General features: G+C 48.9%; 1 protein-coding gene across 1 annotated transcript in view; it reads right to left on the bottom strand.

Annotated features, from left to right (window-relative positions):
- Nucleotides 1-296: 296 nt before the first annotated feature.
- PLPPR2 (phospholipid phosphatase related 2) overlaps nucleotides 297-14,136 on the bottom strand; it is a 35,989-nt gene continuing 22,149 nt past the window's right edge. The window contains exons 6-8 of the mRNA XM_060268755.1: nucleotides 12,466-12,606; nucleotides 6,660-6,784; nucleotides 297-2,471 (exon numbers count right to left, since the gene is read on the bottom strand). Coding sequence (XP_060124738.1) covers nucleotides 2,366-2,471; nucleotides 6,660-6,784; nucleotides 12,466-12,606 — 372 coding nt within the window. The 3' untranslated portion in view covers nucleotides 297-2,365. The remainder of the gene's footprint in view (nucleotides 2,472-6,659; nucleotides 6,785-12,465; nucleotides 12,607-14,136) is intronic.

The raw sequence follows: 14,136 nt of genomic DNA, 5'->3' as shown, positions 1-14,136 counted from the left end.
ATCCAGGCAAACAAGAGGCATTATCGCAGTTCAAGGAGACATTCCAACCAGGCAAAAGCAATCGAGGAGAGCATGAAGGAAAGCTAAAACTGAAAACTGATGTGGGGAACTGAACTTAAGATTGGGAAAAAAACGAGAAACCAACATTGACCTGTCCATATTTGATCCAGAATGAACTGGGCACCCCCAAGTTCCCACCTTAGTCCACTCAAACCACCAGAACCCTTCCTCGAATGAATGACTCGCCTGATCAAGAGAGATTGTTAAAACATTAGTTTATTCAAATCATTCTGGAAACATGTGGGTGTTCCATTGCTCCAAGCATAGTTGCAGCAGCCCAGACCCTCTGATGCTCTCTGAAGCATCCCTCCGCCCCCAGGATGTATCCAAAAGATGCCCAGTGGTTATGCTGCATTGGCAAAGCAGCGGTTGTCGGCACTAGTCCGGGGTGCTGGCTTGGATGGGAGTTGGGGGGTCTCTCAAATGTATGGGAGGAGAGGCACGGGGGCAGTGCTTCTTCCTAGAAGCTGGGGGGGGGGGTTACCCACAGTGGGCAGGCAGGATGTTGTGAGGATGGCGCTGTCTTCCAATATGCTTGCAACTGAAATATCTGGAAGAGCGGGGTTGCTGCTGGCGAGCCAAAGAGGTGTGGCGGGGACAATGAAGCTATCTATGTCATGCATGTAAGCTAATGTTATTCGTGACCTGGCTTTGACCACGGTGGGAATGGGAATTTGGAGAAGTTGCTTAAACTCTTGTATCGGTGGTGAGAGCATGCCCCTAAGAGACAACAGGGTTTGGAGGGTCTGCCCTAAGTCACCCTAGAATACCCACATGCAAACGGCTCCAAGCCCAATGGGGGATGTGACTACAGGGAACTGGTCTAATGGGCCACTGAAGGTCCAGGGCTCAAGGGACTCTATATGCTTAGAGTCATGCTAACACAGAGCTCCAGGAGCCCTTTCTAGAGCACAGCAGCTGGTCCTAGTCCACACTAGGAAAGGCTCCATTTGAACCACAGCAGAAAGCAATCTGGACCATTTGCATACACTTTTCACTGTATCTGAAGAAGTGTGCATGCACACGAAAGCTCATACCAAAATAAAAACTTAGTTGGTCTTTAAGGTGCTACTGAAGGAATTTTTTTATTTTACTTGGACCATTTGCAGAATGCCACATAACCTGGGGTTCTAGGTAAGGGTTCTAGGAGCATGTGGAGGCTATATGTTTCAGGCCATTGGTTTGCCCAGACCGGAATCGTGTCTATTTTGACCAGCAATGGTTTTTCCAAGGTCTCAGACAGCAGAGGTCCTTCTCTGCCGATTGAGATGTGTCCTGACACAACTGCTCTTTATTAAAATGACCACCGGTTTTGGAGTCCACCAAAAGGTGCCAAGATCAGCTGCTGTATATAGAAACAGAGCCCACCACAGACACCTTCCTGAAAGGCTTCCAACCTACCATTCCCCATTTTCCTCCCCTTCCCTGGGGTGTACAGAGGCTGGTATGCAAGCAGCACTTGTTAAGTGATTGGCAAAGTGAGGCCGTTGTCTTTTCTGGTGGACCGACTGGTGCCAGCCTGTAAGTCGCTAAGTTGGTGTTCCATAAATGCCTCCCTCTAGTCTGCTTTGCCGAACGCTAGAAGGAAACACATTTACTATCCCTGCTCCCAGCTCTGGAGCTCAATAGCCTCCCAAACAATGCTATAGTAGCCCCTGGGATTAGTCATTCTGTCCTCCCTGCCTGGGTTTCTGTTCCTTTGTTCCCCAACCAAATCCTCAGACATTGGCCATTGGCCTTGTCTTTGGACAAAACCACACAGCTCATTCCTGGTTGAATATAACTGAGAACCTGCTTCCTTTGGGCTCAAAGGGTATGGGATGTCATTCCATGTAGACAAAGCGACTTCTTGGAAGCAGCACTTAAACCCATTCCAAAAGAGAAAAAAAAAGCAGCTGTGGAAAGGATGGGCGTGCCAAGTCGGTCAGTGTGCATCCCAGTTTCCTTAAAGAGGCACAAAAGGCCACAGCAAGAAGGAAGTGGTGAGGAGTCTTAACTCTTAAAGTCCCAGGAGATTCAGTCTCCCAGAAGACACACAACTAGCAGCAGGATCGAGCCCCTGCGAACAGCCCCAGACTCCCTGGAAAACGTACAAGGTTTCATTCTTACACTCCCTGCCCCCAAGCTATGTTGCAGACTCGCATCAGATAATCTGAAGGATGTCATGACAATCAACGGACCTGGTCCCAGGAAAGGCCAAGGAGGAGGTTGGGAAATTGAGAGTGTGAGAAGTTAGACGCCCCATCCCCCCTGGAAAAAAAAAGGCCCAGTCCCACAGTAAGGAGACCAGGAGTGCCTCCATAGGTCAGACCTCGCTTGTGACTGACCGGGAGGGAATGAGGACATCTGGGGTGGTGGGGAAAAGACACAGCTGAGGATCAGGTGACCTCTGAGAACACAACTCCGTGATTCTGGAACAGAAAGAGGGAGAGGCAAAAGAGAGAGAGTCAGTTCTGCCTTCAGAAATAGTAACAAACTGTTTGAGAGGTCTGAGTTTGATCAGAACCTTCAGCTGGGCCCTACTAGAGCCAAAACAGCAGGGTCATGACTGTGGTGTAACACCCAAGGTAATCTATCAAGCAGAATCTAGTACCACATTTACTCAAATGTAATGCGCCATCGAATCTAATGCGCACCTCAATTTTCGAAACCTCGAAACCAAAAAAAGTATTTGCTGGCAAACGTAAATGCGCCATCAAATGTAATGCGCACCCGAATTTTCGCGACATAATTTGGCCGAAAAAGGTGCCCATTACATTCGAGTAAATCCGGTAATTTTAAAGCTTTCCTCATCTTGTTGATGTGTGTGCATTTTAAAGAAGCACAATCCTAGTCCTCGTGGCCATAAGATGGTGTTTGAAGATCAGAGGAAAAGTTGACCTAGTGTTTACTTATAGCCCTGCCATATGAGATTTTGCCCCCCTATCTTCTGGTTGTCGCAAAAAATGTCTCAAACAGCAACAACAAAAAGTGTATTTTGGTGTGAACAACATATATATATATAAGGCAAAGCAGCACAACAACATAGAAAACAGTTGCAGCACAGTTCTGTCCCTACTTACTCAGGAGTAAGTTCCACTGTGTTCAGTGGGGCTCATACCCCTCTAAGTGGGCATAGGATTGTGACCTGTGTGTGTGGATTAGGTTGGCTATATAAATTTATCTAGCTGGCATAATTTATTCTAGTCTCAGAATTTTTCTAGTTGCGGAATTTGGAGTATCTAGCACAGAACTACACACACACACACACACACACACACACACACACACACACACACAACATTGCTGCTGGTTTCCTTTGAAGGATGTGCCTGCAATCGTTTGTTTCTCGAGGGTCATATGATCTGCGGCAGATGTGCTACGAAGTGCATTCAACGCTCAGGGAACAGACTGCACCTGTTTTCAGCCTGTCTTTGACCCATCAGAGCTGCTGGGAAGGGAGAGCCTGGGACCCAGTGGAGCTAGTTACCCCCAGACGTGAGTCCCTAGCTCTCCTGAATTGCCGCTTCATCCCTGCTGCTCTTCAGAGAGGTGCTGTCTTCCTCCAGTGCTCAAAACCAAAGCATAGTGTGGCAGTCACATTCTTAAGGAAGCCAGCTGCTGGGCTGTATCCCAGCTGCTGCCCAAGCAGGCTAACCCTCAGGACTTTGGTCACTATGTTGAGGTCACTTCCTGCTGTTCTGCAAAGCATCCGAGAAAGCATGGCACAGCCAGAGCAAGCGGGTTATTAATGCTCAAGCTCAGGGAAGCAGGGGGCCGGGGGGGGGGGAGAGAGAAGGCTGGCGCATGTTGCCTGCAGGGTGGGCAATGGGCATCCACAGATCAGCTGTCCATGCAAACCCACCTCCATGGGCATTTGTTAACCTACTCCGCCATGTTGCCAGGCCTCCTGTTGCACATAGAATGGTCAGAATAAGGATCTCGCCCAAGGATGACCACCCCCTGCCCTTAAAATGAAGAGAGCTCTCTGCGATTTAGGGTGATGCTGTCCCCTCACTGAGGGGCAGATGGGGCTCGTCAACCTGGAAAGATAACCCATCTAGGAGAAGGAAAACTCTGGTCCTAAACGTCTCCCCCTCTTTGGGAGAAGAAAAGGCTAAGGCAGGCACCCCCAAACTATGGCCCTCCAGATGTTTTGGCCTACAACTCCCATGATCCCTAGCTAACAGAACCAGTGGTCGGGGAAGATGGGAATTGTAATCCAAAACCTCTGGAGGGCCGAAGTTTGGGGATGCCTGGGCTAAGAGGTAAACCCTACACAAATCCAGGGTTGAGTCTAAGATAGTTGCCTGGTACCTTGTACGTCTTGCTCTGCTTTCCTTTAGACCACATCAGGAAGGCAAAGATGGGGGGGGTCTTATTGTCTGGGCAGCCCAGGACCTCCATACACCCTGCCCAGGGTTGTGTTCTGGGGAGGTCGCTTTGGTACTGCTAACACCGCAGATTGACTTCACCCCTGGAGGCGTACTCCATTGTATCTTGAGAAAGATGGATGCCAACAACCCCCCCCCCCCCGTGGACATCATATTATTACAAGCATTCCCCCTCCACCCGCAAGCTGCGATCAAAACAAGCTGACCTCTCTTGGATTTGCATGTGCTGGCCTAATTTTGCTCATCCTGTAGGATGGGTTAAAATATGTGTCAACCCACGTAGACGGGAAACTACTTTTCAGAGGTATTTTGGCATCGCTGGTTACAATTTCCTGTGATGTTGAAGAGCCAGCGACAGCTTAAATGTAGGACCTCATTAAGGGAACCTGCCCCCCGCCCCAAAAAATGCTGTAGGATTCCAAACCCATGGCCCGTGGTGAGGGATGGTGGGAGTTGTAGTCCAGCAATATTGAGAGGGCCACAGGTCTCCCACCTTTACTCTAACTCAGTGTTTCCCAACCTTGGGGCTCCAGCTGTTTTTGGACTACAGCTCCGATAATCCCAAACTAGCAGGACCAGTGGTGATGGGAATTGTAATCCAAAAACAGCTGGAGACTCAAGGCTGGGAAACACTGCTCTAACTGCACAGAAAACTAGCTGTAGGGATTGTGACACTCATTTCCAGGCATCCATGTAATTAGCATTAATCTGAGTGTGTGCTTGTGTACTTTAAGAGGGCAAAATTTTTGTGGGTTTTGAAACTGAGATGGAAATTCAGTCAGCTGAGCCAATCCTAAAAGATAGGTGCGAACTCTCAGGCTGAAAACAGCCCCACTCACCCCTGCAAAAAGGCATGAGGGACGCAGGCTAAAAAGCCACGTGGAAAAACCAAACGAACACTTTGAGGCTCATTTCTTCTGGTTCATTTTTCTCTTTAATAATAAATAATGCTCAGATCATCTCTTCAGTTTCTAATGTGCTTCCAATTCTTAGACATTTCCCCTAATAAATATACCTTCGTTTAAGATAAGAGAATTGCCTGCTGTTGTTAGACTACAACTCCCATCATCCCTAGCTAGCAGGGCCAGTGGTCAGGGATATTGGGAGTTGTAGTCCAACAACAGCTGGAGATCCAAGTTTGAGAAACACTAGGATGGATGTTGAAATGCCCATTAGTTGTAAGGCAACCCCAGCCATGCAGATGACAAAGGAATATAAGAAGTTGGACCCATTTGGTCAACCCACTCAGTATTAGTATTGTCTTCTACACTGGCTGGAAGCAGCTCACCAGAGTCTCAGGCAGGAATCTTTCCCAGCTGTTCCTGGAGAATCTGAGAATTGAACCTAAGCACTGAGCCTTTACACAGGTGGGGCGTCCTGTCCTCATGCCTAGTTGGAGGGGGGAATTTCTGCTTCGATTCGAGCATTCCAGCTCACCTAGTGTAGTGTAACACCGGTCTTGAAAGATCTACACTGGCTCCCAGTACATTTCCGAGCACAGTTCAAAGTGTTGGTGCTGACCTTTAAAGCCCTAAATGGCCTCGGTCCACTATACCTGAAGGGGCGTCTCCACCCCCATCGTTCTGCTCGGACACTGAGGTCCAGTACCGAGGGCCTTCTGGCGGTTCCCTCGTTGCGAGAAGCCAAGTGGCAGGGAACCAGGCAGAGGGCCTTCTCGGTGGTGGCGCCCGCCCTGTGGAATGCCCTCCCATCAGATGCCAAAGAGAAAAACAGCTACCAGATTTTTAGAAGACATCTGAAGGCAGCCCTGTTTAGGGAGGCTTTTAATGTTTAATAGATTATTTTATTTCATTTTTCTGTTGGAAGCCGCCCAGAGTGGCTGGGGAAACCCAGCCAGATGGGCGGGGTATAAATAATAAATTATTATTATTATAATATAGGTGGGTGGGAAACCTCTTGCTTGCTTCAGTGCTTCCCTTCCACCTGAAGGGTCTCCCCAGACCATCAAAGCAACTGACCCAACTCCCTTGACATCTTCATGTCTGTCTCTCTGGACCCATCCATTCCCACAGCCCTCTCTTCTCAACTCTTGCGGCCCTCAACTTCCTTGACCTCTAGTTGTCCCCTACACTGACGTCCTGCCCAAATATTATTCTCCCTCAGTGAGTGTTCCGCCTTGAGCAAGCAATGGGGATGGCATCTTGCGTGGGGCTGAGTCTGACCCAAAGGCAGTTCCCTCCCCCTTCCTCCGGAGCAGTCACTTACTCGTAGGGGCGGGCCATTGGTGCATTTCCAGGTGGCGCCAAGCGGAGAGATCGCGCTAGCTGCCTTTCCAGGCCTCTTGAGAGTAGTGTAGAAAACTCCTGTTCTTCTGGGGGGTCCCTCACCTGCTACATCCCCACCCCACCCCAAGGGGGGGGCAGGCAGCACCATAGCAGGGGAGTGGGGGGGAGCACACATGGATGGATGGGAGAGAACGACACAGAGATTGAAACAATTAGCTGCTTGGTCAACACACACTTGCTTGGATTGGGGAGGGAAGAAAATGGAAGTTTTGGGTTATTTTCAAGGTGTGGAGAATGGCGAGGGCTTGCGGAGAAGGTGGCTCATGCCACACAAAGAAAGACTCGCAAATCCCAAAAGTTCCAGAATCGGGGGCATGGATAGGTTCACAAAAACTCACTCTGTTTATGTGTAAAGTTTCTCCTCTTCCCGGAGGGGAGGTGGTGTGAGCAGGAATCGCTTCCTGCGTCCGCAGGGGGGTTGTGGCCAGGCCCCCTGCGTCATTGGAGTCCTGGGCATGCGTCACGCACTCCAGCCAGCCAATCCAGCAGGCTGGTGGGCGTGGTTTTGCCCTACAAGCTCCTCCTTGTCCGCGGCTTCCTTGGCTCACCCTCCCTCCCTTTAGGCTTTGCCTCAGCACCTGACCTTGCTATAGACCTCGGTTGGTTGCCCAAAGGGCCTGGTAGAAATTTTTTCCACTTGGCCGATTGGGTCCAGCCACTTGGTTTTTTGCCTACCTCGTGGCAAATTGTCACAACTTTGTAAGGTTTGGCAATTAGGCATTGGAAATGTGTTGTGTGTCAGAGGGGAGGTTGTGGCCATCACCTGCCGCTCTCCTTGAAGGGTATTCCGTTAAAGGAATCTGGCGGTCGTGGTTCCTGTCTGGTGCCCAGGTGGTGGCTAGGGCCATGGCATGACCCCGTCCCCTCCGGTGACTCTACGGGAAAGCTTCCAGTTGATTTGCATCAACAAGCTCCCCCTCCAGATTGTTAACCCTTGTGTGACTCCCCGAAGAGCGGGCAGGAGTCAAGTATAGTCTGTTCGGAGCCGATGCCTAAGCCAATACCACTGACATTCAGTAACGAATAAAGTTGTGGCCTTTTTTTAGCTGATTAACCTAAAATACTTGTGTCATGGAATCATAGAGAGAGTTGGAAGAGACCACAAGGGCCATCCAGTCCAACCCCCTGCCAAGCAGGAAACACCATCAAAGCATTCCTGACAGATGGCTGTCAAGCCTCTGCTTAAAGGCCTCCAAAGAAGGAGACTCCACCAGACTCCTTGGTAGCAAATTCCACCGCCGAACAGCTCTTACTGTCAGGAAGTTCTTCCTAATGTTCAGGTGGAATCTTCTTTCTTGTCTGTGTGTCTTATTTCATCACAAAGCGGGGAGCAGGGCCTTGACTCACAACTATGTACAGTAAACTCATGTCTTCTGTGAAGAAGCGCCACTTTCCCCTTGCCTGCCTGCATAATCAGTCCCTCAATTCCATCACAGGGGTTGTCTCTAAACCAGGCTTCCTCAACCTCGGCCCTCCAGATGTTTTTGGCCTACAGCTCCCATGATCCCTAGCTAGCAGGACCAGTGGTCAGGGATGATGGGAAACAAAACATCTGGAGGGCCAAGGTTGAGAAAGCCTGCTCTGAACCAGGGATGGAGACTTTGTGGCCCTCCAGATACTTCTGTTTGAAAGTGTTGGGACTGCAACCCAGCTTGTGCTGGAGACTGATGTGTCTGCCCGGGGGAAAGTAGACACAGAGAGAGGAACCTCCCACTTCAAATTTGCATCAGCCCCAGCCAGCACGGACAATAGCCATGGGTGAGGTAGTCCACCAATATCTGGAGGGCCCACAGTTCCCTTACCCCTGCCCTACACTGCCAATCCCACCCAACCATGTTGAACTGAGACCTGCTGAAGGTGAGCTTTTGCTTGAACAGGAGTCCCTCTGGGCTTACAGATATGTGAGCAGAGAAGGGAAGGCTGGACTGAGCACGCTCTGAGATAAGCAAATTGCAAGGAGATTGGGAATTCAAGGGAGTTGGCTGGCAGGTGGCTTCCTCCCACGTGGTCCAAGCATCATTGTGGCGGTTTGCCCCCCCCCCCCATCCAGGGAGGCAACTAGAGTTAGGGGCTCAAGAACTAAGAGAAGTAGCTAGCCTGGCACACTCCCCTGTTGTGGTTAGAGCTGCCATGTCTTGCTGCCCCCTGCTTCCTCCTCCTTTTCATCACCCTAAAGATCCACCTTTCCAATTTCTGCAACTCCCTACCTTCTGCTTCTTGGCCTTCCCCTCTCAAACGGTTCAGAATAGCTCAGCCAAGAAGAGCCTTTTTTCCTTCTGACAAATGAACCCACCCTACTCCATTTTTTGGCACTGCTCCATTTTATTCTTGGCATCAAGTCCAGGCATCTTTTAAAAGCTCTCTACATTCAGACTGTGAGCCAATGGATCAAGCACTTTTTGCATGGTGGATTTTTTCCCCTTGTGGTTATTTGTTTAGATAGCAAGGCACTTAAAAAAAGAAAGAAAGCACCTGTGTATTCTATTTGCTTTTTTTAGGGAAGAAAGCAAGACATTAACAGGGGGAAGAGCACTCCTAGCAAGCAGAGAAGGAAAGGACAGGGCAAGAAACACAAGGGAGCAAAGAGCAGACAGTGCAACGTATCTGAAGAAGTGTGCATGCACACGAAAGCTCATACCAAAATAAAAACTTAGTTGGTCTTTAAGGTGCTGCTGGAAGGAATTTTTTTATTAGTGCAACATAGTGAGCGATCGGAAACCGCAAGTGCAAAGAGGCAAAAGGTCTTTCCAGGATGTCTAAGCAAGAAGCAAAAGTGTCTCTGGGAGATAATAGGGAGCCAGTCCAGTAAGCAGTAATGAGGAATGCCATGATCAAAGCAACACCATGCGGTATGGATTATTCAGCAAGCAGAACTTGGAAGAGAAATGAAACATTTAAGGTGGGAGAGAGGCGGACAGAAAACAAAACAGGACGAGAATCCCAGATGAGAAACAATCAGAGCTCAAAGCAACGATTAAGCAACTGATAATAGAAAGGGATGGATTCTGGCAATATCAAAAAAGAAATACGTGGCATGATCTACAGAGAGAGAGAGAATTTGATGAGGTGGGTGGGTGAAGTTATGCAAACACACACACACACACACACACACACACACACCCAAGGTTACATACTTGGGTAGAGAATTGGAGACCCAAATCCTTACTGAGATAAAAAAAGCAGTAAAAATGGTGGTTTAGAATGGAGGGGAAAACTCAATGCTATGTATATAGATTATTAGGGAGTGAAAGCTCTGATGCAGAAAATAACGAAGAAACAGAACAGTTGTAAGTGTAAAAGAGGCCAAAAGAAGAGTTGGCGTGTGTGTGTGTAACATTCACATGTAAAGGTTGGCAATCTAAACAGATTTTGTGAATAAGTGAAAGCTCGGAGATACACCAATGAATGTTTATAGTCACTTTGGTTTGGCTCTTGGCATTCATTTGTACATTCCTAAAACTGGGGAAACTCATCTGTGATGGTGGGTACTCATGTGTGAATGATGATATTCTCCAGGTTTCAGATATCCCTGTAAGAAGGGCAATTCTTGGAAACCATGTCAAAGTGGCTGCCCAGTTGCCCGGTTGTTCATCAAGGCAACAGCTAGTCAGTCCTCCCTTTGACCACTCATGAAGTGGAGCAAAGAGTTGAGAGGATGGCTGCAGGACAGCTTAGGTACCATGTGATGGGCAGCCAGACATGTCCCATCACACAAAAGAGGTTGCTTTATGTGAAATTGTTCTTTAGCTCTGCCCTCCCGTCTTCCTCAATCCCTCCCCCCCTTCCCTCTGCACAAATTCATCTGCTCTCCAGTCTTCAAGCATCACTTGGGAGCCTTTTGCCAAGCTGCTCCCTCCATCTGAGACAACCTGTCTTTCGTCTTTGCCTTCCCTCTTAAAATCCATTTCTTCCACCCAAACATTTCCTGGATTACCACAACCTCCTTTCTTGCTTCTTGGTTACTCCATACAGCTATCACCTCTCATTATTCACTAGGCACATTCTGTCTTCTCTTCCCAGTTTTGTCCTTTCCATCACACCAAGATTATATGGGTCTCTAAGCAACAGAAACTTTTGAATTCTCCTTGTTTGGTCCATTATGATACATCCCACCTTCCTTCCATGGTGGAACTCAGGTGGAATTCCCCCTATAATATCTCTTCTTAATTACTGCATCGAGCCCAGAACTTCATGTTGAAGACAACACATGGCACCAGGAATGAAATGTATGATTGTGGAAAGCTACTTATGGAATGGTGGGACGCTGGTGGCGCTGTGGGTTAAACCACTGAGCCTAGGGCTTGCCGATCAGAAGGGCGGCAGTTTAAATCCGCACCATGGGGTGAGCTCCCATTGCTCGGTCCCAGCTCCTGCCATCCTAGCAGTTCGAAAGCACCTCAAAGTGCAAGTAGATAGATAGGTACCGCTCCAAGCGGGAAGGTAAACGGCGTTTCCGGATGCTGCTGTGGTTTGCCAGAAGCGGCTTTGTCATGCTGGCCACATGACCTGGAAGCTGTACGCTTGTTCCCTCGGCCAATAATGCGCAACCCCAGAGTCGGTCACGACTGGACCTAATGGTCAGGGGTCCCTTTACCTTTACCTTTACTTATGGAATATCTGAAGCTAACATTCCTTCCAGTGCTCAAACTTTTAAATTGCCACTTTCCATCCCTCAGTGTCACCCCATTCTCAATCTGCTTAAACCCTTTGCATTCTTTAAAATCATTTTCTCCTTCTCTTTTTCCTTTATTCCAGCCTATGCAGCTGTTTAAAAGTGTCATTTTACAACCTGCTTTTGCTCCCCTTCCCCACCCTAACTTAATGCAAACTCAGAAATTCTCCAAGTAGGACTGAGTGATGATAGCCTGTACATGTATATTGGAAGATACAGGGCCGGCTCTAGGTAAGGTCCCGGTGGCGCGGTGCGCCAGGGCGCCGGGCCGGGAGGCAGGACGCTGCAAGGGCGGGGACGCCGGAGCGATCTCCGCGCCTCAGCGCCAGGGCGCCCAACCTGCTCCAGACTGCCCTGGGAAGATATATCTATTCATCTATCAATCGGACCCAGCACTCCAAGCAACTGGGTCTAGCATCTAAACTGGAGGCATTTCCCACAATGCCCCGACATAGTGTTCCTCTGGGACGCTGTATGAGATTTAAAGACTAAAGGGGCCAATGACCATCAGGTCCAGTCGTGTCCGACTCTGGGGTTGCGGCGCTCATCTCACTCTATAGGCTGAGGGAGCCGGTGTTTGTCCGCAGACAGCTTCCAGGTCATGTGGCCAGCATGACAAAGCTGCTTCTGGCGAACCAGAGCAGCGCACAGAAACGCCGTTTACCTTCCCTCCGGAGCGGTCCCTATTTATCTACTTGAACTTTGACGTGCTTTCGAACTGCTTTCTAGCTCACCCCGTTGCAGGGATTCGAACCACCGACCTTCTGATCAGCAAGCCCTAGGCTCTGTGGTTTAACCCACAGCGCCACCTGGGTCCTGTATGGGATTTAAGTGGTGGCTAAAGCCAGTTGATCAGAGAGCTCTAGTTGCTCCCCACCTCGGCTCCCACTGTGCCATGTAGGCCTGTCAGGGCCCACAGACTGAGGAGGGAGCCCAACGGAGAGCCCACAGCCCACCCCCAAACCTGGAGCCAAGTGTGTGTCCGTGCATGAGCCGTAGAGATGTTTTAGGACTTCTCAGAGCATGAGGTGGGCAAGGGTTGCTGGGCACTTACCTGAGCCACACTCAACTTTTCAAGGGAACTGTCCACACAGGGCAAGCCTATGACAGGGACACTGGGCAAGCTGCTTTCAGTTGGGGTTGTTTTCTTGGCCGTAGGCGGGCTGCTCTGGAAATTGTTGACCACGCAAGTCACCTGCCAGCAAAAGAAGGTAGGAGCATAAAAAACCCTCTTCTCCTGATCCCGAACAATACAGTGAAAGAAAAAGGCAGAGTGCCTGCAGGTCCTGTCCCTGCCTCTCACCATCTGACCCAGGGCGGGGCCTGACATGCCTCAAAAGGACTGCCGCCGCCGCCGCCGCTGCTTGAAAAGTATAACCAAAAAACAAAAATACATCAAAAACTGAAATGTTAAAATGATTGTAAAATTATTGAAATGTATAAAATTGGAAATTACAACAAACAAACAAATAAATAAACAAACAAACAAGAGTGGTGTCAAGAGGCAGGACTTTTTTGGTGATGGCACCCTTCCTATAGAACACTTTCCCCAGGGAAGATCACCTAGTGCCTTCTGTGCCATCTTTTCGGTGCCAGGCAAAGCTATGCCCCACCCCAGGAGTTTGTTCATTTTTTCTGTAGTCCTTGACAGTTTTGTCGGCTTTAACGGTGGTAGGATTTTTAGGGCTTTAGAATTAACATCTCACCCTGCTGTTGGTTTGTAAGATTATTTACGGAGGCTGTTATTTTGGAAAGGCAAGCTTTTCACACGTAGTTTTGCACAACGCTTGCCAATGTCTCCATGTAATTGCATTTCCTACTTTGTATGTTGTACGGCACCTAGAGGCTTCTGTGTAGGTGAAGTACTAATCTGATAATAATACTAATAATCTGGTGAGGAGGCTCCTGTAACTGCTGTGCAGACACTTATTAAATTAGGCGACTTTCGTCTTCCAAAGCAACTCCTCTATTCCCAGCTTAAAAATGGAAAGCGAAATACCAGTGGACAACAAAAGAGGTTTAAAGATGTTCTCAAAGCAAATCTGGGGAAAAAATATATAGTATAAGCACTGATAACTGGGAAACCCTGGCCTGTGAGTGCTCCAATTGGAGAACAGCCTTTACTAAAAGTGTCATGGGCTTTGAAGACACTCGAACTCAGGACGAAAGGGAGAAACGTGGTAAGAGGAAGGCACGCTTGGCAAACCCTCACCATGATCAACTCCTGCCCGGAAACCTATGTCCCCACTGTGGAAGGACGTGTGGATCCAGAATTGGCCTCCACAGTCCCATACAGGGTCACTGTTAAAACCGTGTTCATGGAAGACAATCTTAATCGCCAAAGAGAAAAGAATGAAGAGAGCAGAACAGAACATTAGCCTACTGCGCACGAAGTCCCCAATAGAAGGCCCACGTGGCACAACTCCTCAGTAGGGTTGCCAGATTCAATAGTGGACAGGACTTCTGTGCCTTTAATTGCCCTGCTCTCTTTTGAGTCTGGAAACCTTAAAGAGAAACCAGCAGACCCTTTGCTTGGAAATTAAACAAAGGGTCTGCTGGTTTCTCTTTAAGGTTTCCAGACTCAAAAGAGAGCAGGGCAATTAAAGGCACAGAAGTCCTGTCCACTATTGAGTCTGGCAACCCTACTCCTGAGCATCTTGCCCATCTCCCTTTCACCAGCTAACATCCTGCATCTGCAGGTGAGGAGGCCCGAGCTCTCTCTTCC

The sequence above is a fragment of the Zootoca vivipara genome, chromosome 16 (genome assembly GCF_963506605.1).
Source record: "Zootoca vivipara chromosome 16, rZooViv1.1, whole genome shotgun sequence".
NCBI classification, from domain to species: Eukaryota; Metazoa; Chordata; class Lepidosauria; order Squamata; family Lacertidae; genus Zootoca; species Zootoca vivipara.
The sequence above is the reverse complement of the archived record's forward strand: the minus strand, read 5'-3'. Positions and strand labels throughout refer to the sequence as shown.